The sequence below is a fragment of the Adiantum capillus-veneris genome, chromosome 4 (genome assembly GCF_014529385.1).
Source record: "Adiantum capillus-veneris isolate H3 chromosome 4, ASM1452938v2, whole genome shotgun sequence".
Taxonomy (NCBI): domain Eukaryota; kingdom Viridiplantae; phylum Streptophyta; class Polypodiopsida; order Polypodiales; family Pteridaceae; genus Adiantum; species Adiantum capillus-veneris.
The window spans coordinates 73,809,089-73,833,266 of NC_140934.1; the positions used below are offsets into that span (position 1 = coordinate 73,809,089).

At 43.3% G+C, this 24,178-nt stretch overlaps 1 protein-coding gene and 1 pseudogene across 2 annotated transcripts; both read left to right on the top strand.

Annotated features, from left to right (window-relative positions):
• The first annotated feature begins 843 nt into the window (after positions 1-843).
• Positions 844-21,900, top strand: LOC147459411 (very-long-chain aldehyde decarbonylase GL1-4-like; annotated as a pseudogene). Its single transcript, XR_015187866.1, has 13 exons — positions 844-1,468; positions 4,202-4,434; positions 4,626-4,845; positions 5,488-5,613; positions 5,787-6,046; positions 7,477-7,584; positions 8,518-8,547; positions 8,670-8,708; positions 8,867-9,057; positions 9,119-9,188; positions 9,559-9,669; positions 9,891-10,064; positions 21,722-21,900. The product of XR_015187866.1 is annotated as a very-long-chain aldehyde decarbonylase GL1-4-like (transcript).
• A 542-nt stretch (positions 21,901-22,442) lies between these two features.
• Positions 22,443-23,209, top strand: LOC147459412 (uncharacterized). Its single transcript, XM_086510677.1, has 3 exons — positions 22,443-22,682; positions 22,776-22,877; positions 22,979-23,209. The coding sequence occupies exons 1-3, from the start codon at positions 22,443-22,445 to the stop codon at positions 23,021-23,023; spliced, it is 387 nt and encodes a 128-aa protein (XP_086366803.1). The 3' UTR covers positions 23,024-23,209.
• The last annotated feature ends 969 nt before the right edge of the window (positions 23,210-24,178 follow it).

Genomic DNA, 24,178 nt, shown 5'->3' on the forward strand with positions numbered 1-24,178 from the left:
TCTCTCTCTCTCTCTCTCTCTCTCTCTCCACACACACACACACACACACACACACACACACACACACACACACACACATCATTATCTATATATGCTTGCACGCACTATACAATTAAAGGTAAAAGGTAAAATCAAAGCTTCTGAGGAGACTCTCCTTATGTCCCTGCAGCTCACGCAAAAACAACCCGAGGCATCTCTGATCGTGATATCACATGACTCTAGCTAGTTGTCCAAAGCCCTCTCTCAATAGATACTGAAAGCGACCTCATATCTCATAGTACAGTGGACAATGACATATGTGATGCAACTCTTGTCTCTGGCTCTGCATAACACAATCGGCAAATCCTGGCCTCTGATGTTACTCTCCTAAATTTACCAGTCTCAATCTCTAGTTAATGCGATGATGTGCACATCTGACCAATAGCACATTGTATCCCATGGGATAAATGAGTGTGCATATATAAAGATCATAGATCCATTCTCTGAGACCCAGAGAAGATGCTCTCTATAGAAAGCCATCTTGTTCCAAGCTCTTGTGTTGGCTCCGTCCATGTCCTCATGGTATCTAGTTGAATCAAATCCTATTTGATGAGGCAGGTAATCTTGGTCTGTGTGAGGGACAAGGAGGGTACATCCAACAAGTACTGGAAGGGGGTAGTCAGTCCATACTAAAACCATGTAGCTAAAACTAAGATGTCATCTATGCATATCAACAAGATGTCTCCCTGTGAGGGAAGCGATCAAGAAGACGCCAAAGCTAGGCGAGCTTATCATCTTTGGGGAGATCCCTGATTTTGTGTACTATAAAAGAACGGATGTGGTGAGTTGTCCCAAAATATCCAAATTTGTAACTGAAGGCGCTCATTGCTGCTGCGCGCACCCCCCTCGCCATCGCTGCATTCTCTACCCTCGCGTAGCCTCCAGCCCCACCTCGTGCACGCAGCCATCCTGCCCGCCCCAACGTGCCATGCCCTGCACGTAATTCCCCAGTGTGCTGCCCTCCGCCCAACACCTGCACGCTACTCTCCCGTCCAACACCTGCCCGCTGCCCCCTGCTTCCTTTCCTCACTCTGCTCACTACCGTCCCTTGCCCCCCGTTTCGCTTCATTGCCTGCCCGCACCGCCTCCATTGTGGTGGGCTTTTTACAGCGTATTGACGACGGTCTCGACACACTCTCCAGGCCTCACTCTGCTTTGCCTCAAAAATGACGTTTCTTTGACATTACGCGTCGGAGCTTCTCAGAGGGTTGTCTTCACTCGTCCCCCCCCCCCCCCCAAAAAAATCAGAGCAACTGACACAGACGGAGGTTTATGCTCCACCCTAGAGGGACTCTCAAGAAGCCCCCTCGCCCGATCCTGCGAAGCCCATCACCAACTAAAGAAGCGAACCTTCGCAGCAGAGGTGGAGCTCCTCTAGGCGACCTCCGTCATCTGCAAGATCACTGGCACCCACCCTAGTGGAGTAGAGGTGCGTAATCTCCTCCAGGCTGGCCATTTTTGGACAAGATTCTCGACATTCAGTTTCTTGAACGTGACTATTACTAGATAGAGTTTGAGACTCCCGAAATGGTGTCCAAGGTCATTGCGATGAGCCCCTTGGCCATCTGAGTAGTTCGAGCTCATTTTCGACAGTGACGCCATGGTTTCGACCTAGTTAGCGACGTTCTTGTCGAGGATGCAAACCCTCCCATCTCAGTTTGCTTCCCTGGCCTCAGGAGGGAGTACCTTCCACTCCTAACAAGAATAGACTCAGAGATTGGGACTGTCTTGGAGACACCTCGCACGGCAACCTCTGTAGCTGCCAAGGCCACTGGCATTCCCAGAGTATGTGTTCTAGTTCGGGACACCCACACCCTCCCGAAGGTCATTCTACTACCTCGGGTGAGTGGTGGTTGGCTCCATTAGAGCGTGGAGTAATCGAGCCTGTCGAATCAGTGTTTCATTTGTCATTAGACGGGCCATCTTGTGAAGGCTTGTACACGGAAGAGGCCTCGACCTTCACCTCAGTCTCAGCCCTAGCCCCCTAGGGCTAGGGTTGGCCAGCCCTAGCCTCCTAGGACAGGCCAACAGTAGCAGACAGAGTCATAGGATACTTAGGCAGTCTCACCCTCCGAGCCTGGGGCTTAGGAAGAGCAGGACTGACAGCAGGTTCGTAGTCGACGTTGAAAAGGGCCATCACATCAGCTTGTCCCTCCGCGTGGTCGCTAGGCTCCAAGCCAACAGCAAGGGAACCGTTTCTACCCTCTTCAACAAGAAGAGGTCCGAGCTCCACCCTCCATCTCAGCCTCACCTTCGACAACCCCTCCTCCCCCCAAGTTCTCCTCCACGCCTCCCTCCCCAACCTCCTCCCCCCTCCCCGCCTCGCCTCTCTTCTTCTGCCGCTCCCCAGCCCCCAACTCCTCCATCTCCCACTAGCCCCTCTGCTTCCACATCTCCTCCCATTCCTACCCTACAGCCGACCCATGGGATAGAACCTTCCTTGGCTGCTAGGAGATCTCTTGGCAGCGCTTTTGCCACGAGTGGCTTGGCGAGATGGACAGCCCTTCTTGCATATCCCCCTTCTGGTGCAAACATCTCCCTTTGCAGTAGTTCCTCGTGGACTCACGAGTTTCAAAATTGGTCGCAGGTAGAATTTCTTTGCCTACAACTCATGTGGTTTTTCGCCGACCCTTTACCAGGCTTTGAGACAGCTTGTTTCAGAGTTCATGTATTGTTCCTTGCAGCTAGAGGGATAGAGGCCATGGACTCGATGGTTAGCTTCTCTTTTCCCTTATGTGGTAGGGACCAGTCTGAGTGGACTTTGGACTCAGTGATGGAGTGGCTATAGGCACAAGCCTTCGAGTTCTCTCACCACATGGGAGACCTGGGGGTTACAGACATGGTATAGACTTTATGGCCCTTGGCCAAGTTCTCAGTGACACCTCCAAACTCGGCACGATGTAGATACATTGTGGTACACTTCTTTGCTAACACGTAGAGGTTAGCATGCTTTATGTATGCATACATGAGAACTCTTGGAAAGAGGAGGTTGCCTTGCGCTTGGCACACTCTTCTTGGGTCTGGGCTAGACAGTCTTTGCGATCATGCCTATCTCAAGGACGCTCATATGCAAATTACTCCCCATCCAAGCCAACCTCAAAGATAGCGCGGATCATGCCTATCTCAAGGACGCTCATATGCAAATTACTCCCCATCCAAGCCAACCTCAAAGATAGCGCGGTTAGCTACTGCTGCAGCATGAGTTCTCTCTCGTTCCCCATGAGGATTGTCTCATGGAACGTGCGGGGATTATGTGAGCCCGAGTTTCAGCGCCAGCGGGGTCGATCGCGTGAGGTACTTCAGTGCTGCCTTGTGGGTGGAGAGATTGACCTTCTTATGCTGTAGGAGCATATCTTTGTGAGAGCCGCGTTAGACGATGTGGTTAATTTTTGTGTGGGCGATTTGAGACATTTTGGTCAGCTGCATGTGGACCTGGTAGTATAGAGAAGGGTATGTATGACTATTGCGGACTCTTGGCAACAGGCCATTCCGGGCAGAGGTATTATTGTGCCTGGCAGGGCTCAGTGGATTACTATGCAGGTTCAGGGCTGCCACTTGGGCTTTCTGAACATCTATGTACCCAATGTGGTAAGTGCACGTGCAGAGTTTTGGTCTCACATTGTAGAGTCTCTACCGCATCCAGAGCAATGGTGCATTGGGGGTGACTTCAACATGCTGGAGGATCCCTCTGACAGGATTGGAGGTAGCCATGCTACTGTGAACGGAGCTGAGTTGGCAGCTTGGGAGAGGCTATGTATGACTTTGAGGGTTTCAGATGTTTGGCAGTACTCTAGCTTTGTGAGGCCCCCAGACAGCTTGGCCTTCTCTCACTCCTTCTCTCGCTCGTACCCAGAGTGGGAGGAGTGAATCTATCTCGGATAGATTGCTTCTACGCTAGTGACCACATTTGTGACTTGGGTGGGTCAGTTTGCATCTTGCTTGGACATCTTCAGACTATGCACCAGTGATCCTCACGGTGACAGATAGACAAAGAAGGGGGACCATTGATTCACCAAAGGATGCTGAAGAAGTTCATAGAGATTTTACTTTTATGCAGTGATACACATTTACATGGAGCTTATGGTTATCTCCTGAAATGAATACCACAAATATGGGTGATTTTAAGCTTTACTTATTCATCTAGTCTCATCTTTCTATGCAGGGAGAACATGCTGATAGCAGTTGCGCTTACGTTGTGGGGAGGAAATACTGCTCTGGCACCTAGGGAAGGGCTACCAGCATGGGACTTGTGGGGATTACCTATTGTCTTGTCGGTGCACATGGGTCCAGTGGAGTGGCTCTACTACTGGGGTCATCGGGCCTTACATCACCACTTTCTATTTACACGATATCACCAGCATCATCACTCCTCCTTTGTCACACAGCCTATCACTTGTAAGTACTTCATGCTATTAAGCCCATTTCTTCAGCTTGTGCGTGGGGAGATGAATTCGTATGCTTGTATGAGCTGGTTATGCTTAATAAAAAATGGAGTTTCATGTGCAATCTATAAGTGGTCATCACTCATATTTTTGAAGCTTTGAAGCCTACACTAACTTAGTGTTTTCTTGATGCCCCTTGAACAGCAAGTAACCACCCATTCATAGAGATCCTGTTCTATCAGATTTTGTTTGGTTTGCCCATGTTAGCTATAATCGTACTCGGCCATGGCTCTTTGGGCATCATTTACTCCTACGTACTCTTCATCGATACCATGAATGCCTGGGGACATTGCAACTTTGAGTTTATTCCTGTCTGGATATTTGAAACCCTCTGGCCCTTGAAGTACCTCATCTACAGCCCTACGTAAGTCCTTGTCTTTCAGTACTGGAATGTTACAGGTTTGCATGGTATTTGTTGATTTAGATAGATACCTGGATGCTAAATATGTTGGCATATACATACATACTGTTTTTGGGTTTCTAAAACAATCCTCAGAGAAGAAGGGGGTTAGGTATTTAATTAACTTTCATCCTTATGGACCTACCTTCGCATGTGACGTCTTGAAGAAAATAATGATTTTTGATACTTATGAACCTACCTTTGTATACAAGGCCCTGAAGTCTTCTTTGTTTCTTAGTTTGTAAATGGGTCCCTTCATTTAAGAGCCCCGCCGCATGACTCCCTTTTGCATTTTTATGTTCACAATGCCATTGCGATTCTTCACCTTGTTTTACATAAATGCATGTTTTGTATGATGTATGTATTTTGATCCAAGCATAGACACATACACATATACATACATCATACAAAATATTCATATACATGTATACCACATTTTCAAGATAACATGGTTTGAGGTTTGGACTGGCATCCTGGCAGTAAACCCCTGTGGGCTGTTTGCTCTCATCCATTCCATTGAATTCTCCATATTGCGAATCACATGGATTAATCAGCATGTTTCCATGAATATCCACACACTCATAAAAGTTATTTTGCTCTTCGCAGGTTTCATTCCTTGCACCATTTCCAAAGTGCACACCAACTTCTGTCTCTTTATGCCATTCTATGACTACTTGTACGGTACTGTTGATGCCAGCTCTGATAGCCTCCACAAAGATGTGCGACTCAGAGGTAAAAGCGAGGAGCATTTGAAAAGTAGCATTTCCTCCATCGTCCAGTTTGCAATTTTGGGCATTCTGGTGTTGCCTTGATGCTCTTTCTACAAGTGAGAGAGATATCGACTTTTGAATCTCAGTGACTTCTTGACTAATTTTCAAAAATGGTGACTTGTGGATAATGTACAGGCAGCCATAAGACAAAAGTTGATTGCGTATGCTTAACTCATGCAACAGACTTGCTGTCAATTTTTCATCTTCAGTTTGGCTTTCAAACATTTGCTGCCCAACCCTATGCCAAAAAATGGTACATGTGGATCGTGTGGCCGCTTGCTCTTCCTCTTATGCTGCTGGCATGGTTGTTTGCCAAGCCATTTGTTGGTGCTACCCACTTCATCGGCAACAAGTTGGAGCTTCAATCATGGGTTATTCCACGCTTCAGCTTCCAGGTTCTTAGACCTTCTGATATGCTTAATGCCATAGGCAGCTCATTTGTATTTAGACTAAACTACAAGCTTCAGTAGGCCCCAGTATTGATGAATCAATTGCGATCATTGAGCAGTTATGGGTGAATGCCAAATGGCCTTTTATTGAGCTATTATCATCTGCCTAGGAATTGTGCAATCCTTATACTTCAGTTCAAGTCTTGCTACATTGTGTACCAGTCATGCATGCATTTAAAAAAATCTTGTAGGGCTATTTACAAATGGTTCTGTATAACAGAGGATCATGAAGAATGACCTATCTTAAGCCTAGTCAATAGTTTAAGTCTCCTTGTCAACTAAATATGATATAATTGCGGAATCTGCATCGCTTGTTCTACTTATGAAACCTTGCCTGATTGAAGCCACCTAAACTTGACACCTCCTATCACTTTAATCGTGCTTACTTATCAAACCCACCAATTGCAGCTACTTCCACAAGTACTTGATTTTTTCAGTATGCCCCCACAACCCCCCCCCCCCCCTCCCTCCCCCCAAATAAAACCCTTTTCCCTTCTCTCTCAGTAGTTATAGGCAATCAATTTGTTTTTTGTTGGTTAGTAGATTAGGGATTAGAATTGAACATTGTTTTAGAGATCCACTTTTTTTATAATTAGCATTCTTAATTTAGCTTCTGATTAGGTTTGACCCTATGACATTAAGCTCTCCATCCCAAAGATTCTAGAGCCATGCAATGGTTTACTCGATTTCTTCATCAGCCTTTGTCATTTCTTAAAAGCCCTAATGGCATAAACTAATAGGTTTGGAGTTTGTACACGGAGCTCTACCCTACAATGCTTCATTTTTCAGATGTTCTGTCCAGTACTAATCTTATGTCTCAGCCATGCAGCTTACAACGTCTCTCAAAGTTTAGTTCTTAGATGGAGCTCATATGACGTTGCTATGACACAAGGTGCAAATGGCGAGAAGCTTTACCATTGCTTGAAGAGCCATTTGAAAATTCTTTGAACAAAGTTATGATCATAATGACTTATATACTTAGAAACTCAATCATTCGCATGAAACACTATGATCCTCTATACTTACCTTCGGCTAATATGTTAATGCCACTCATAATCTGATTGACCATTATAAATGGGCACGCTCAATCTTTAAAAATGTTGCATAAAAATGATACCATTAAAGCTTGTCAAAGTTTATGGGCATGTGGCATATAAGTCTCCTAATGGTCATGATAGTATCTTCTGTAATTTGAGCTCACATACTCGATTGCTTCAGTTTTATATAGGAGTCAATTTTTTTAGTGTGCTTTCTCTCATTATTCTTAGAAAATCTGCTTGACTCGGTGCTGTTTATGTTCTTGCTGATTTTTCAGTACAAGATTTGTGTAGCCACTTAGAAAGGACTGCTCTCTCAGGAGTTTTTTGTGTTTACAGTATCACTTGCGTTCAGAGGCTGCAAGAGTTGATGGTTGGATAAGAGATTGTATACTGCAAGCTCAAGAAGCTGGAGCCAGGGTTATTGCTTTGGGTTTGCTAAACAAGGTAAAAGAAGATCTCCAAATCACATTGTTTGACTTGCAATGCGGAGGGCTTTAGTTCTGTAAGTCATGCCATGGAGGTTGAGTTACTTATTTATCACTAGAGGGATTAAGTGAGTATTGCATCTGTCCATTCAGTTTTCACCCTTATGCATCTCATGCAATTAAGGCTTTAATTTTCTAATTTAATGCTTCTTTTAGCGCTAGGCTTCATTATGGCCGAGTCTGCCCTTGATCTCTGGAGTCATGACAGAAACTCCGTACACTGAACTTTGGGTTGATGTATGCTCATGTGACCGCGCGCGCACATGTGGTGTGTGTTGTGTTTGGGAGCACACGTTAGTACCTAGTTTTGCACCCACTATTGGGCACTGATAATGTTAATGGGGACGTTGTGGTATGTAGTGAATACTATGCATGATGGAGCTGATGGTTATATTGTCTTGTGGGTGATTACCATGGTTCTATATCGTGCACTTTCTTTTAAGGGTGAATCTGGGCTCATTCTGGATTCATCTAGGTATATAAGGATTTAACTAAGATGTTTAGTGTTATTATTGTTTGTCCTTAATCAATTTCTTTACTAAAAGCTGAGGCTTATTAGTTTCCATTCCTTCTTTATGTTTTCCATGCGGTTTTTCTTAGAGAGTTTCCATTCCTTCCACTTGTGAATTATCTTGTGACTAAGCGACCCCAACATTATTCTTTTACAGCTTTAAGAGTCTCTTCTTGCTAATGATTTAGATTCATCCATACTGCATAATTGTAGTCATGAGAAAACAACGTTGTGGAAATGTGATCCTTCTGTGATTTTTATGTTTTCTGTGCCAGGATCGAAAGTTGAACATAGATGCCAAGCTTAAGTACAATGAATGCATCATTGTAGTCATGAGAAAACAATGTTGTGGAAATGTGATTTTTATGTTTTCTGTGCCAGGATCGAAAGTTGAATAGATGCCAAGCTTATGTATAAGAAAGATGCTGGCTTTGCCATCGTGACGGGTGACACTTTAGCCGCAGCCATTGTTGCCAAGAAGGTAGAAGCCAAGCACAGAGGGGATGATGTGAGGGAGGTTTTTATCACTTCAGCACATTCCAGGGTTGGGCGAGCCATTGCAGTTTACTTGTGTGAGTATGGATTTAAAGTTATGGTAGCTTTAAAGTTATGGATTTAAAGCTTTAGCTGGTTTAGATCTGTGGGGGAGAGAGAGAGAGAGAGAGAGAGAGAGAGAGAGAGAGAGAGAGAGAGAGAGAGAGAGAGAGAGAGAGAGCGCTAACTCCAACAGCCTGACATCACAAAATGGACAAGCACTCCCACAACGTCAATGTTAATGACAACCTCAGCCATGGCATCGGCATTGGCTCCGACAACTCCGATGGCGAAGAATATAACAGCGCCAGCGATTTCGAAGACCTTGCTCTTGATGCAGCAGCTTCTACAAACCATGCTGGCCAAAAGCCGAGTGCCTCCATTGAAGTGCCAGACGCAATTATATCCCCAGATCCGCCCATTAAATTTCCTCTCCCTGTGGATTCAGAGTTCAAGGCCAAGAGAATCGCCCTTTTCTCCTTTGCACAGCCGCATATGCGAAGCTTCCACATCTCCTGGTTCTCCTTCTTCATTTGTTTCTTGTCCAGTTTACTTGTGTGAGCATGGATTTAAAGTTTCCATGCTTCATCTTCCTTTGTTCACATTCATGTTGCTTCTTCTTCATAATGCATGCATGTTGAAGCTTCAGAAATATGTGCTTGCTGGTATACTCAGGGGGGCTCACTATATATTGTAAGGCCTCTACACCATGTCCGTTCAAGGCCTATTTGAAGAACCTCTTTAGTCTCGTTTTATCTGTCTCTTTATGATTTAGAAATTAGGTTTCCCTTGAGCTCTACATATATGTAATTCCTGGGTATTTATATTGACAAGCTCTGAAAAAATAAGGTATGAGCTGGCTCTCGATGTGAATTTGTCTTGTGCTAGGCACTTCTTCCTTCAAAGGAGCATGCTGCAGATTTGCGTACATGTATCCTCCCCAAGTTTCAAGACAATCTTGTTTATGTTAAAGAGTATGATGCCGGGAAGACATGCAAGGTGAGATTTTGCTCATGCACACTTTATCTGGTAAATGATGGTACTAAGGATGGATATGAAAGACAGCGGTGATTGCGATCAATTTGAAGAATCGTCTTTGAATGAATCAGTAATCTACAATGATGTCTACATGCATCTATGCCTGCCTTGAAGAGAAAAAATCTCCCTTGTGAAAGAGAAAAAACATGTCCTGGTGTCTTAATTTTCATATCGTCTTACAGGTTTGGCTGGTTGATGATCAAGTAGGGCGTGGGGTCCAAAAGCTGGCTTCAAAAGGCCCTTATTTTTACCAATTTGGAGTGTTCTCCATTCAGCAATGGAGAAAGGATTGCTTCTATAGTGGAATCCCTGGCTTGAGACTGCCTGAGGATGCCCAAACCATCAATGCATGTGAGGTATGTAATCCCTATTGCCTACTGCATTCTTGTGTATCCCTTTGCAATTTTCACTACTTTTTTCCTAATAGAATCCTTTTGCTATTTTCTTGCTCTATCCTCTTGGAACATACACATATGCATTCATCAATTTTTTGTTTTACATGTGTTTGTGCGAGTATACCCCTACACGTAATAATACATACATATGCAACACACACAAAAACTATGCATATGCAATGCGCACAAAAAAGAAAATCTGAGACACAAAATAACACAAATGAAAGGATTATTTGCATCTACAAAAGGACCTATGAGACCAAGAAAGAGCATCACCATCATATAATCCAATTTGTCTACTACAAAGGCCAAGGTTAAAAATGCTAATAATGTCACCAAATAGGTAAATAAGTAGAGGCAAATGGTAGCATATCTCCCAAAGTCTATCCTCTGAGTAGGCTCTCATGCAAGTACCATCAATTAAAGTCTCTCATGGCCTCTACATCATAGCATCAATCTCATTCTTCATGAAGAACATCGTAAGAGATACTCTATGTCTCTCAATAACGATGCAGATGCCTCAATGATGTGTTGGGTTGGCATGTGCACGAACATATGTTGTGTACTTTCCCTAGTCGTTGTGGCAGCTTGTCATGTGACTTCCATGTGATGTGTATGAGGTGTACTAGCATCCAAATGAGTTGTACATGAGTCCCAACACCTCCCTAGCCTCATGGGTCATTTTCACATTTATAGGGATGGTTTGGGGGTGCCTCTTGGTGCCTTTTAGGGCCAGAATCATTGGTACTACTACATTGGGGTGACTCTTGGTGCCTCTTAGGGTAGAATCATTGGTACTACTACATTGTACTACACTAGCCACTGCTACTTAAGTAGCCTATTTTGTACACACTTTTAGTGTGAGTTTATGGTCCAACTTGTTACATTGTATGTGTTGTGCCATTGATCATTGCTTAATTATTATTATGAATGCAAAACTTATCAAGCCACCCTAATCCTTACAAGTAGTATCAGAGCCATGAGAAGTAATTAACTTTTTATGCTTGTAACATTCTTATTACTTGCCATTCTCAATAATCGAGCACTTGATTAACCATGCTCTAGGAAGACTCAAGTGAGGTACTACCCTCCATGGCTAATTAGTGCTTGATTGGGAGAACATAGGCGCACTAGAGTAGGTATTTTGAATCCTTTCATTTTCCAATAAACCCCATTAGCTAATCCGTTATTTAAACCCCAACCACATCTTTTGGAACGACGAACTGATTGTGTTTTGTTGCATCAATGGACGATTAGAAATCTTGCTTTGAGTACACATAACATCATTTTCTCCGATTTGCATGTTCAAATTGGTTTCTTGAATTCACCATTAGCGTGTATTAGTCACACCAATTTTACACATCCACACCTCCAAGCCTTACTACCCCTCTAATTGCATAATGGGTGAAGGGATGTTGAGAAGCTTAATAGTGAGGGAAAAGGTGGCTCATGAAAAAGACATTGTGCTCTATTGTCAAGCCGAAGCTATCCAATGAACCATCCACGAGTGAGGGGACTCAAACTAGAGCACTAAGTGCATAAGCTCTAGTCGAACAAGCCTTATAAATACTTGTCAGTGCAGTTCATGAGAATTATGTGCACTTCATTGACACTTGCACCATTGCAATTCAAGCATATATGGAACATTCTCAGAGAGAATTTTGGTACAAAGATAAAGCAAAGCAGAATCAGTTTGAAGAAAAGTTTGTACAAGTTAGTCATGCGTGAGGAGGAGGATATCTCTAGTCTTGTTAATAGACTAATGAGCATGATTATCCGACTCACATACATCAACTGTGAGATTCTTGAAGAATACAAAGTGGAAACTCTCTTGAGTGCATTATCTCCTTCATTTGACCAGATTGTTGCAGTCTTGGAATACGGAGACCTTGCACCAACTTTGCAACTTGTAGTTAACTCATTGAAGAAGACAAATTGGCAATTCTCTTGAGTGCATTACCTCCTTCATTTGACCGCATTGTTGCAGTCTTGGAGGAGGGAGACCCTGCACCAACTCTATAGCATGTAGTTAATTCATTGCGTGAGGAAGGGAAAGCTATTGAAGAACGCAGAACCAAATGGAGCAAGTGGAGGCGCATTTGTTGCTTCATCATTAGCATTAGTAATTTCATTTAGTTCATCTAATAATAAGAAGTGTTACAAGTATTGAAAGCCTGGAAATTTTTCCAAGGATTGCTATAAAGATAAACTTTATGGCAAGAAGAGATATCCACCATCCAAGTGTCAAAGTAGAGGTAGCAGTAGCAGCAATCGGTCGGACCAACCAACCTTGCAAAAACTAAAGATGATGAAGACAAGGAAGAAGTGGGGAGCGGTCTCCTTGTTCACTATGAAGAGATTTACAATGACTTAATGTGAAGGATATGGGTAATCCTTGGCCTCTATTCGAAAGGAGAGATCTTTAGTTTGTGTAATACCATAATTCAGTGAGACACTTTTTTAGCTTATGTGGCATAGTCTATGTGACTTTTAGTAGCATGTGTGGCATTAGTCTCCGTGCAATACCAGCCCAAAATCCAAGGGGAGGGTTGCTGGGTATATGGCCTTTGGCATGTGCACCAACATACGGTGTGTACCTTTCCTAGTGTAGTCACTAGCTTGTGTGGTAACTTGTTATGTGAGGTGTAACCTAGCATTCAAATGAGTTGTATATGAGTCCAAACCACCTCCCTAGTCTCATGGGTTGTTCTCACATTTGTAGGGTTAATTTGGGGTGCCTCATAGGGCCATATTCATTGGTACTACTACATTGTATTACACTAGCATCAAGCCACCCTAATCCTTACATGATGAGTGAGTCATTCACGCAATCCTTGAGAAAGATAATGTGAGATCCACTACTCTTTGTAGCTTTATCTAGAAGAGTCTCATGTACTCTTAGTCGACAAGTCCTATGGTTCTATTAAGGGGTGTGGCACTGGAAGAATTATGTTACCTGCTTGTGAACGGGACCTTTGTTGGTGCTATCAAACTTTGCACGATAGCATGTCTGAGTGTGTGTAAGTCTACATTAAAAGTTTAAGGTATCCTTGTAGAGTGTAATTTATCACCCTAGTCAGAGGCCCAAAGCCCTCTCTAGACATTGAAATCCTCCTTGTAGCTCAAATATTCAGCACCAATGTATGTGATGCTCCTTTGTCTCTATTGGTGAGATAATTCTTATATCTAGTGCCCTGGAGGTACCAAAGTATATCTACCTATCTCTATCTGCTATAGCAACCAATGGGTAGTTATGCGAAGTTGTCCCATAATAGATCAAAGCCCGTGCAAGAGGTGTGAATCCATTTATCTCTAGCATAGAATAAATCCATTTGTAACAGTGTGAAGAAAATGGTCTTTGTGAAAAGTCACCATCATCCCCAACACATAAGTAGGAGTTACCCATGTCCTATCTATACCAATGTGAGTGAGATGCTGATTGCTAATATTGATGATCTCCTAACTTGTGAATGCGATGGTACATCCAAGGAGTATGTGTGGAAATCTATCCGTAGTAAATCCATGCACGAAGCTAACATATTTGCATATTAACATGTAGAGTCTTCCTTCATAGAAAAAATGGGCAAGTCATTTTCAATTCATATGTACAACATATTGCTTTAAGTGTAAACCCTAGACTCAAAGAGGGGCATAGAAGAGAGCTCTACACAACACAGTTTCTGTTCCAAAAACCGACATAAGCGGAGCCAATATGCAGAGGTAGAATGCCATGTTTATTTTCTTGATGAGACTCACACTCACTCTCAAAGCCCCACCCTTCATTGCAGGCTGGCATTGTTCTCTTTCCCCAAAAACCCAAGCTCTCTCATGACCTCTAGTTATAAAAACTTCAATTTTCATGTTGATTTTAATAGCATTTATCTTTTTGAGTGCCCACAGTTGTATTTACAAAAACAGAAAAAACAGCTTATTCACGCAGTCATCATTCACAAATGTGATGACATGGCACCGGTGGATCTCAAAGGGCCCACCATAAGCAAAATTTCAAGAGCATCTAGGAGCTCATGGATCATGCAAATGACAGGTCCTCCATCCATTCAAGCTCTTTGACCTACCCATTAGACGAGCGAGTGTCCAAGTCAATGGGGAAAGAGTCTTCCGAGGAGGAGGAGAAGAAGGTCAAGAAAGAGAAGAAGAAATCCAGACCCTAAGTGGGTAAACGTTATGGTTACGGGGAACAAGGGAACATTCTTGCAAAGTCTCCTAAGAAAGAATCCAAGGAGCAAGCCGAGGACAAACCAGAAAGTTCCAAAGCGGCAGAGGAGCAAGCAAAGAAAGTAAAGACAAAGGCTGGACTAGTTCCAAATTTTGTGGGGGCAACCTTGGATAAGAAGGATGAGAGTACTGAGTTTTGCAAAGATGAGGAGGTCCTGATATTTTATTGGAATTAGCCACTTGACTTGGAATAACGCCTAGCGAAATGGGACCACAGATGGATGTGGTATTAGCAGTGCCTTGACATGATGACTCCATTATACCACGTATAATTGGCAAATTGTGGTTGCATTTTCAAGGGTATCCAGGGCACGAGGGATTCTATATCGTGCCGCTTGAGGGATGTGACATACTCTTGGGGTATCGTGGTTACGGAAGAACCATGTCATCGTCTACTATTAGGCTATTGAAGAATGAGAAGAGCAAAGATATCTTCCTAGATAAGAAATTCTAGGGTGAGTCCCTTCCACTTGTATCGGCTTTGGTCATTTCTAAAGTAATGAGATCTAGTCTTTTTGTTTACTCGACCTTTTTGAGCGATCCGGAAGAACATAAAAATCCAAATTTGTCAGAGTTTGAAACAGAACGCCAAGAATTTTTGCATGCTCCAGCCGAATATTGTTTCTTTGGGGGTTTGCCTGGAGAGCTACCTCCTGAGTGCCCTGAAGATCATATGATTGATTTAATTCTAGGCAGGTTGCCACCAAACCGGTTCCCTTACATAGAGTGAGAAAAGCCCATAATGATGAAATAATGAACCAAGTAAAAGGACTTTTAGAAAAATGTCTAATTCAATCTAGTACATCGCCTTTTTGTTCACCAGTGCTTCTTGTTTTGAAGAAAGATGGATCTTGGAGAATGTGCATTGACTATGGAGCACTCAACAAATCACTATGAAGAACAGGTTTCCATATGCCGGATTGATGATATACTTGATAGACTAATGGGTTCTTTGTGTTTCAACCATAGTCACAAGGAACGTGTCCTGAGGAGTGGGGACGGGACTCAAATGGACTTTTAGTGTAAAAAAGAGGGCAGGACGGTAAGTGGGGATGGAAAAGTGGGGACAGGAAGCCCAAAAATGGGCATCCCTTGTGACTATGGAACTTCTAACAGAATGGATTTGAAAATTTTCTATCATCAGATCAAGATGGCTCCCTGAGTTGTATACAAGACTTTTTTCAGGACATCCTTTAGATTATACAAGTATTTGTTGACGCCCTTTGGTATCACAAACACTACAAGAGGCTATTCATATTAGCGACGCTCACACAGCGACGCTCAAAAAAAAAATTCCCGGCGTCGCTATGAGCGTCGCAAATTTACAAAGAAATTTGCGACGCTCATAGCGACGCTCATAGCGACGCCGGCTGGGCTAAAAAAAAAACCGAGCGCGCCCAAAAACTCAGATCTCAGATCTGAGTTTTTCGGCGCCCTCAAGCAAGGAGCAGGTAACGCTCTTCCTCTCTCTCTCTCTCTCTCTCTCTCTCTCTCTCTCTCTCTCTCTCTCTTTTTCTTCTCCACACACACACACACACACACACGAGGAGAGGAAGGAGAGCCAGGTATGCTCCTTCCCTCTCCTCATTCTCATGTTCCCTTCCCCTCTTTCTCTCTCCCTCTCTCTCTCTCTCACACACACACATAGTGTTTTTGAGAGAGAGAGAGAGAGAGAGAGAGAGAGAGAGAGAGTACAAACATAAACAAAAACGCACACACACATACATAAACAAAGAATGCACACACACATTGAGAGAGGAAAAGAGAGAGAGCATGCATAAACAAAAAACGCACGCATTGAGAGAGGAAAAGAGAGAGAGAACATGCATAAACAAAAAACGCACACATTGAGAGAGGAAAAGAGAGAGAAAACATGCATACGATCCAAAAAAACGCACACACATTGAGAAAGAAAGAGAGAGAAACTAATTTAACGTCGTAGGAAACTAATTAAAATTAAAAGACCTAAAGATCTAGCCGACGAGGAGTTGAACTCAAGACCTATTATTCAAGAGGGAAATGACATAATCAATCTATCATACTTGGCATGGGTGATAGAAAGGTTATACCATTTATCTCTTTTTATTGGCACACGCATCCACACACGCGCACACACACAAGAAGAAGAGAGTTGTAACGTCGTAGGAAACTATCCTTAAAGACGTTAAAGATTAGGTTAGATGTAGACTTACGTTAAATTAGATTTAGGTTTATTTAAGTTAAATTAGATTAGATTTAGGTTTATTTTTAACTAGATTTATGTTTATTTATGCTAGATTTAGATTTATGTTATATTAGATTAGATTTAGGTCTCCATAGACTGCGATGCCTGCATGAAGCGGGTGAAGAAAGCCCTCAATGGAATATAGGGTATTGCTGCCTTCACTCATGGTGGGCTCCGTCGATCCAAAAGTACTGGTGAAATGTCTTCAGAAGATAGGGAAGAAGGTGGATCTTCAGAGCGGCAAGAGTCACTACATCCCCGACACAATGACCATCTAGACAACCTCTAGTCATTCAACAGCAACTTCAAAGTTAGTAACAAGAGCAAGAACGGTCTAAAGGGTCAATTGCTGTCGTCAGATGTGGATGGAGATGAGGCAGCGTCACCGCCGGAAGTTAACTCTCACATCTTTAGTGATGAGAATGCCAACTCTTGCCGAGTTATGTGAAAAATTATGTGTTAAATTAGTTTTAAGGTTTTTTATTATCCCTGTTAGTTTAGTTCTTTGTTTTTAATATAACATAATTTACGTTAGATTTAGATTTATGTTATATTAGATTAGACTTAGGTTTATTTAGGTTTACCCACACACACACACACACACACACACAAGAAGAAGAGAGTTTTAACGTCGTAGGAAACTATCCCAAAAGACGTTAAAGATTAGGTTAGATGTAGACTTACGTTAAATTAGATTTAGGTTTATTTTTAGTTAGATTTACGTTTATTTAGATTTACGCTTATTTACGTTAGATCGAGTCCACGCAAAAATTACTTACGGTTTAGGGTTTAGAGTTAGACGAACAGTGAAAAGATCTACTGTGAAAAGATGTTAAGATGCTGTGAAGTGCTACAGCTAGAGAAGAGGCAAAGGGGTTTTGTCCACTACGTGCAGTATCATGTAGACGTGGGTGTGTAGATTTCTTGTATCCACAAATATAGGTATTGACCAATAAAGACGAGATTATAACCCGGTGGTTCTGATCTCCGTGCACCTCTAGACCGAGGTGTGCGGGGATTGGACATGACTAGAGAATGTGAGGTAAAGAGAGAGAGAGAGAGAGAGAGAGAGAGAGAGAGAGAGAGAGAGAGAGAGATAAGACGAAGAATGCCAATAGAATATTAAATTTGTTGTCCAGGTTATAAGATTTTTATCCTCATTATGAGTAGTGACGAGGATGTGGGACCGTCCAACCGAAACACCTATCTCTCAACGAGGGTCTTATGTCCTTGTAATCAATGCAAGCATGCTGTGCGACGGACAAGACGTGTTTCTTTGCAGCACGTTCGCGAATTTGGCGAGTTCGATCCATCTATTATAGATCGAGTTGTTGCCAATTATAACTCGTCGGACTCTGACGTTGGCCAACAAGCAGCAATCTTGCAATCCAATAGACGTGTTCGCAGGCGCTTTGGTCAAGCAGCATATGTGAGGCCACAAGATGTAGCCTCTGACAGCTCGGGGGATGATCATGCAGAGCACATTCCCAACGAGGCAATGTTTGAGCCCGAGATTGATGAAATGATCGAGACGATCATGGATTCAGAAAGGCTTATCTATGATGATATGAAAAGTGAAGCCGATACGCCATTGTATAATGGAGCACGTATGTTTAGATTGAAAGCACTCCTGGTTCTTCTCAACATGCAGACAAAGTTTGGATGGAGTGACACTAGCGTCACAGCGCTTTTCAGGTGATCTATTACAATTAGTTTACTTTAATAAAACTCTAAATGTATAATGATCTGATAGATTTTTACATGACTGTATCGTATTTTTATGTTGTGTAGATTGCTTAAAGAGCACATACTACTAGCTGACAATGTGATGACAGATTCCCGAGATGAAGCAAGAAAGATTTTGCGAAACTTGGGGATGGATTACAATTCTATCCACGCTTGTCCTAATGACTGCATTCTTTTCAGAGGGGAATACATAGACATGGAGAAGTGTCCGAAATGTGATTCCGAAAGATATCGAGTAGATCTCCACGGGACAAAAATTCCACAAAAGGTTTTGCGACATTTTCCTCTGCTTTCTCGCATCAAGAATTTCTTCGAATGTAAGTCCATGGCCGCCCTAGCATCATGGCATGAGGAGAATAAATCTTCGGATGGTGTGCTACGAATTCCTGCAGATTGCGCAGCCTGGAAACATATAGATGGAACATGGTCGGATTTTGCCAGGGAAGCTCGAAATTTGCGCTTAGGCCTGGCTATGGATGGCGTAAATCCATTTGGTTAAAGATCAACATCTTACAGTGTATGGCCCGTTGTCATCGTCAACTACAACATTCCCCCGTGGTTGACTATGAAGAAGGGGCACCTATGGCTAAGCTTGATTGTGCCAGGGCGATATAAAGTGGAGAATATGGATGTGTATCTTCGTCCACTATTGGAAGAGCTACAACAATTGTGGATTGACATAGAGGTGGTGGATATGAGCCGACACACAGGACGACGGAATGCTTTGCTCAGAGGCATTCTAATGTGGACCATGCATGACTATCCCGGGCTAATAGAATGCTCAGGTGATCTATTGACACTCCTCACTCAAAAAGTGTAAATCTTGTTTTTTCCCATAGTTGATCTATTATCATGTGTATACATGCAGGGCTTCAAACAAGCGGATACAGAGCATGTGTCACATGTGTACCTAGACTGAATGCACGTAGGGCATCCTCACTGAAGAAGCAAATCTACGAAGGTCATCAAGCGTATCTTCCAGAGAATCATGTGTTACGCGACGGCTTTTTGGGAAGAGATCCACCAAGGATGTCTGTACAAGCATGGTTAGAGCAGAAGGAGATGTGCGATGACGGATTGCCTCCAGGGATGAAGAGACTATCTCTATGGTATGAGTTACCATACTGGCCCCGACTCATGATCAATCACTTGCTCGATCCAATGCACATATTCAAGAATGTGGGTAATCTACTATGGGACCATCTGACCGGCAAGAAAGATACTTTGGGAGCCAGAGTTGACCTTAGAAATGTGGATCGTATGGAGCAATATTGGCCGCAAACAGCGTCTGATGGATCGATAAAACTCCCTAAAGCACCATGGATTTTCACAGGAGCCCAAGAACGCAAAGTACAAGAGACCATTCGATCTTTGCGGACCCCCACTGGCGTAATGTACTTGCTCCGAACGTGTTTTACTAAAGAAGGAAAGCTTACCGGTTTGAAGTCACACGATTGGCATAAAATGTGTCAGGTACGTTCATAGTGGACTTTAATATCATTGCATAAAATGTGGACTTTAATATCATTGCTGCACATACTTTACAGTTTATTTTACCGGTTGCCATTGAGGGATGTTTGTCTCTCGACATCCGTAACACAATCTACAAACTTGCAAAGCTGGTGCAATGGATCTCACAAAAGGAGATCAACGTAGACTCCATACCATTCGCCAAACTAAATGCTGCGGAGCTTGTGTGCATGTTTGAGAAACATTTTCCTACTACCATGCTAACCATTCAGGTGCATCTTCTTGTTCACATAGTTGATGAGGTGGAAATAGCTGGCACAGTTCATTCCAGATGGATGTTCTTCTTAGAACGTTTCATGAAAACGCTTAAGGGATATGTGCGTCAAAAGGCACGTCCGGAGGGTAGCATGGCAGAAGGTTGGTTGGTATCAGAGTCCCTAGTGTACATTGGAGAGTGGCTAGACGGATTTGATAAAGCCCGGGACACGCTATGGCGAACCATAGATGATGAGCGCATATCTGGGATTGTCATGTGCAATCTCGGTGTTGAGAAGAAGATGACGGAAGATCTATAGGCTAAAATCAACCGATTTTGCATGCTTCACAATCCAGTGATGCAAAAGTGGATTTCACAATATGAGGATGCAAAGCAAGAGCGACAAAGGGCACGAATCGAGTGGAGACGGGGAAGACGACCACCGATGCACTATCCAGCGGTTCTGGAGAGCCTACCAACCTTCATGAGCTTAAGATGGTTGCACAACCAATTGAAAAGCGCACAACAATGCGGTGACGAAGTGACTGAGGAAGAGTGGGAGTACTCTCGGGGTTGCGCGACCAAGGTAAGTTTGCAATGTACGACTAGCAAGTGACTTTATTTATAAACGTTTGAACGGTCACTCATAATCTTTGTTCGTTGTAGTATAAGTCATACACAGCAGCATGGTGTAAAGGTCGACATTTTAGGGTGGAACGAATCGACAAAAAGCGTTTTACTCAAGATTGTGGAATCATGGCAAAATTTGAACAGTCTAGTCGACGACGTTCCTCTGATGCAGATCCTGTGGTGGCGGAACTCACTTACTTCGGCACGCTGCAAGAGATTTTGAGGATCGATTACAGAGGATTTTTTGTCGACTTGTTCGACGTGCAATGGTTCAAGATAATCATGGAGGGTCGCAACGCTACTGTGCGTAGAGGAGAGTCTGGTTTTCTTGAGGTGGATTCTACTAAGAAATGGACTGACCTAAGAGACACTTTCGTACTACCCGAGCATTGTGAACAAGTAAGTATGTAAATAGTTAACATCCCCCTTTTACAAGTTATGTGCTTGAAAGCTCTCATGTAAGTTATGTGGCTCTGGCAGGTAATATTTCATCCTACAAAGTCTACATCAAACTGGTGGTACTCATAGAGGTAGCCCCTCGTAGTGCAAGGACGTATGAAGGCTACCATGTGCCAATCACAACGGCATCAATGGAGGAGATCAGAGAAGATGCTCAATCAGAAGCCGCTGCGGTGGTGCCAGACGAGCATCAAGATGCTACTACTCTATATGGGGTGCATGCAGAGGAGCTACAAAATGAAACAGAGGATACGTGTTTAAACGGAGAGCTCTATATAGATATAGGAAGTTATGCTGAGTTATGCGAGGATGAGAGAGAGATCTCTTAGCCACAAATATTGTATTTGAACAATTTTGCTCCGTGTTGTAAAAGCTCTGGCTCTCTAAGTACCTTCCATGGTGTATAACGCTCTTTTCTACTCGCGCTCACATCTTTTGATTGAAAATTCTGAGTTTTCGACTTGCCTCTTCTATCACTCAATTCATTGCGTCATTGTATTTATATGCGTCATTATGTCATTGTATTTAATGGTCTTCGCGTCATTGTCTACTCTATTCATTCAATATTAAGTTTAAATATTCGTGTGTTTAATGCAGGTATGGATGATGAGGAGTTTCTTTCTTCTTTGTCACCGCAGCAGAGACAGTGGTACGTGGAGCGTCATCGCTCTGGCGCATCATCGCGCGTTCCTACTCCATCTCTCTTTCGGAGCATTCGACGCGCTCCGAAGCTTCGGCGTCGACAAGACGAGCTTCACACTCGTCTAGACACCGGCGCTCTAGTGGTGGCGGTGGCGGTTGTTGTGGGGATTCCGCCACCGATGCCTCCACACCGCCTCGTGTTCGACGAGGCTCTTTACCCTCCCCTTCTTTGCCCGCCCCCACACCAGCCACAGCATCGCCATCTACGCCAGGTTTTGCACGGCTGACTGTTCCTAAAAGCTACACACCTCTACCTACTCCGCCAGGAGCCACCCCACTCGACACTCCTCGCTTCGGGGCCCAGACGCCGGTGGAGACACCTGACGTCCGTACCTCCATCGACACGCCGCTAGAGACCCCTGCCGGGACACCCAGGTTCACACGTCACCGGCCAGAGGGCTTGTCTTACTCCGTCGACTTCAGCGGCGGCATCATCATGGATGATGACGGCAAGAAGGTGATCTCGCGCATGCGTGGTCTTTGCTCTTAGCTGTTTAGACACTACATACTAAACAAATGGAGTGAAGTACCAAGTGATTTAAAAAACAGAGTCATCAGCATACTTCATGATGAGTTTCCTTTTCCAACATGGGATCAACGCTTCAATGAAGACCTGATGAAGATTCGAATGCGCGAATATTGCAAACACAAGCGTTCCGAAGTGCAAAAAGCAATGAAGAATGGGTGGAACAGGCCAGATTGGCTGGCCAAAGAAGATTGGAAGAATGCGAAGAAAGCAGCGCGCGAGAATCCCGACAAGTGGAAGCAACAAAAGGATGCAGCCAGAGCGCGAGTAGAGGCAGGGAGCTCGCACCACTTGGGGAGCGGTGGATGGGCATCATTTGAGGCCGATTTTGTAAGTGTTTTTTCATTGCTCTTTATGTTCGATAGTTTAGGGTTTATGAGTTTTTTAATTCTAACATAATGAAATCTTTGTATGTTTTGACAGTGGTCGATGACAGGACGTGATCCCACACCGTACGAGCGCGAGTACGCAGGCAGGAAGGGCTTAAACGCCCTGATGGACATTCTCAGTTCTCGCGGCGGCATGGTTAGTATTAGGGTTTACTCTTTTCTATTTTTTGTATTGTTTTATAAATGTCGTTATATGTTTATACTTACTGAAAGCTGTCTTATTGTCTTTTTTTGCAGAATCCGACAGATATGCCGCTTGGACGCGATGAGACGTCTGACTAGACGACGTCAGTTTAGCCGTAGCTAGATAGCATTAGTTTAGGGTTTCTCATAGCTTATGTATCATGAGACGGATTTTATACGTCTTTTTGAACCATGTATATTATTACATTTGTCACCGCAGTTCCTTTTGCCAATCAATTCTTTATGCCTATGATGTTGTACAATTGTCATTATTACATTTGCCAATCAATTCATTTTGCCTATGATGTGTACAATTGTCAATTTTGCAAACAATGCGTCTTGTGGGTGACTATTTTGGGTCTACTATCTACCCTTGCATTTTTTTAAAAAAGTGAATCAAGTACAATATGGTTGATGGGTGGCAGTGCATTCAATGCCCTGTCACCAAAAAAAAATTCTCTCGGGCGTCGCTATAACCGTCGCTATTTATGGCTCTGTAGCGTCGCTATGAGCGTCGCTATAGTCTTCTGTGTAAACGTCGCTACAAGCGTCGCTATGAGCGTCGCTATATAGAGACGCTCATAGCGACGCTCTCGTAGCGACGCTCGTAGCAAATGTTTTAGCGACGTCGGGGGTTATAAAAACCCAGTGTATTTCCGTCGCTAACAGCGTCACAAGAGCACACAACCTCTTGTAGTGAAATGCTCCTATAATGTTCAACAAGATGATGGACTGGATTTTCAAAGACCATAGACAATTTGTAGGCACTTTCATTGATGACATCATCGTATTCTCTGAGAATGAAGGACACAAACTACATCTCTTACATGTTTTTGGGGCACTGCGGAATCACAACTTTGTGATCAACGGGATAAAACTGTTGATGCACTAGGATCACCTTAACTAGCCACATTCACATATTTGTCCCAAACAAGACCTTAGACATAAACTGTGACTCATTTAGCCATCACATCCAGATCCTCACGAACTCTGACACTAAATTTCATTATTTCAATCATCAGTATCACTCCTAATGGTGACTCCTAGGTGAAACCCTCTCTAGAATCTCATAAGCTTATCAACAGTTGCTCTTCTATTTCTGGAAGTAGACCTTGCCAAGTTTGGAACTGATTTTCCCTAAGCAGTCTTCTTTGTACTTTGTCAGTGTCACAAAAGTTATCACATGGCATCTCTTTAGAAAAGGAGAGTTAGAGAATCACCTCACTAGTGATGACGTGGTTGTATAGCAAGCCT

What these genes read in the sequence shown, in the direction of transcription:
- LOC147459412 (XM_086510677.1), top strand. Translation starts at nt 22,443, where the DNA reads ATGAAGATTCGAATGCGCGAATATTGCAAACACAAGCGTTCCGAAGTG. An exon ending in CATCATTTGAGGCCGATTTT is followed by an intron (nt 22,683 to 22,775) that starts GTAAGTGTTTTT and finishes ATGTTTTGACAG; the next exon opens with TGGTCGATGACAGGACGTGA. An exon ending in TCAGTTCTCGCGGCGGCATG is followed by an intron (nt 22,878 to 22,978) that starts GTTAGTATTAGG and finishes CTTTTTTTGCAG; the next exon opens with AATCCGACAGATATGCCGCT.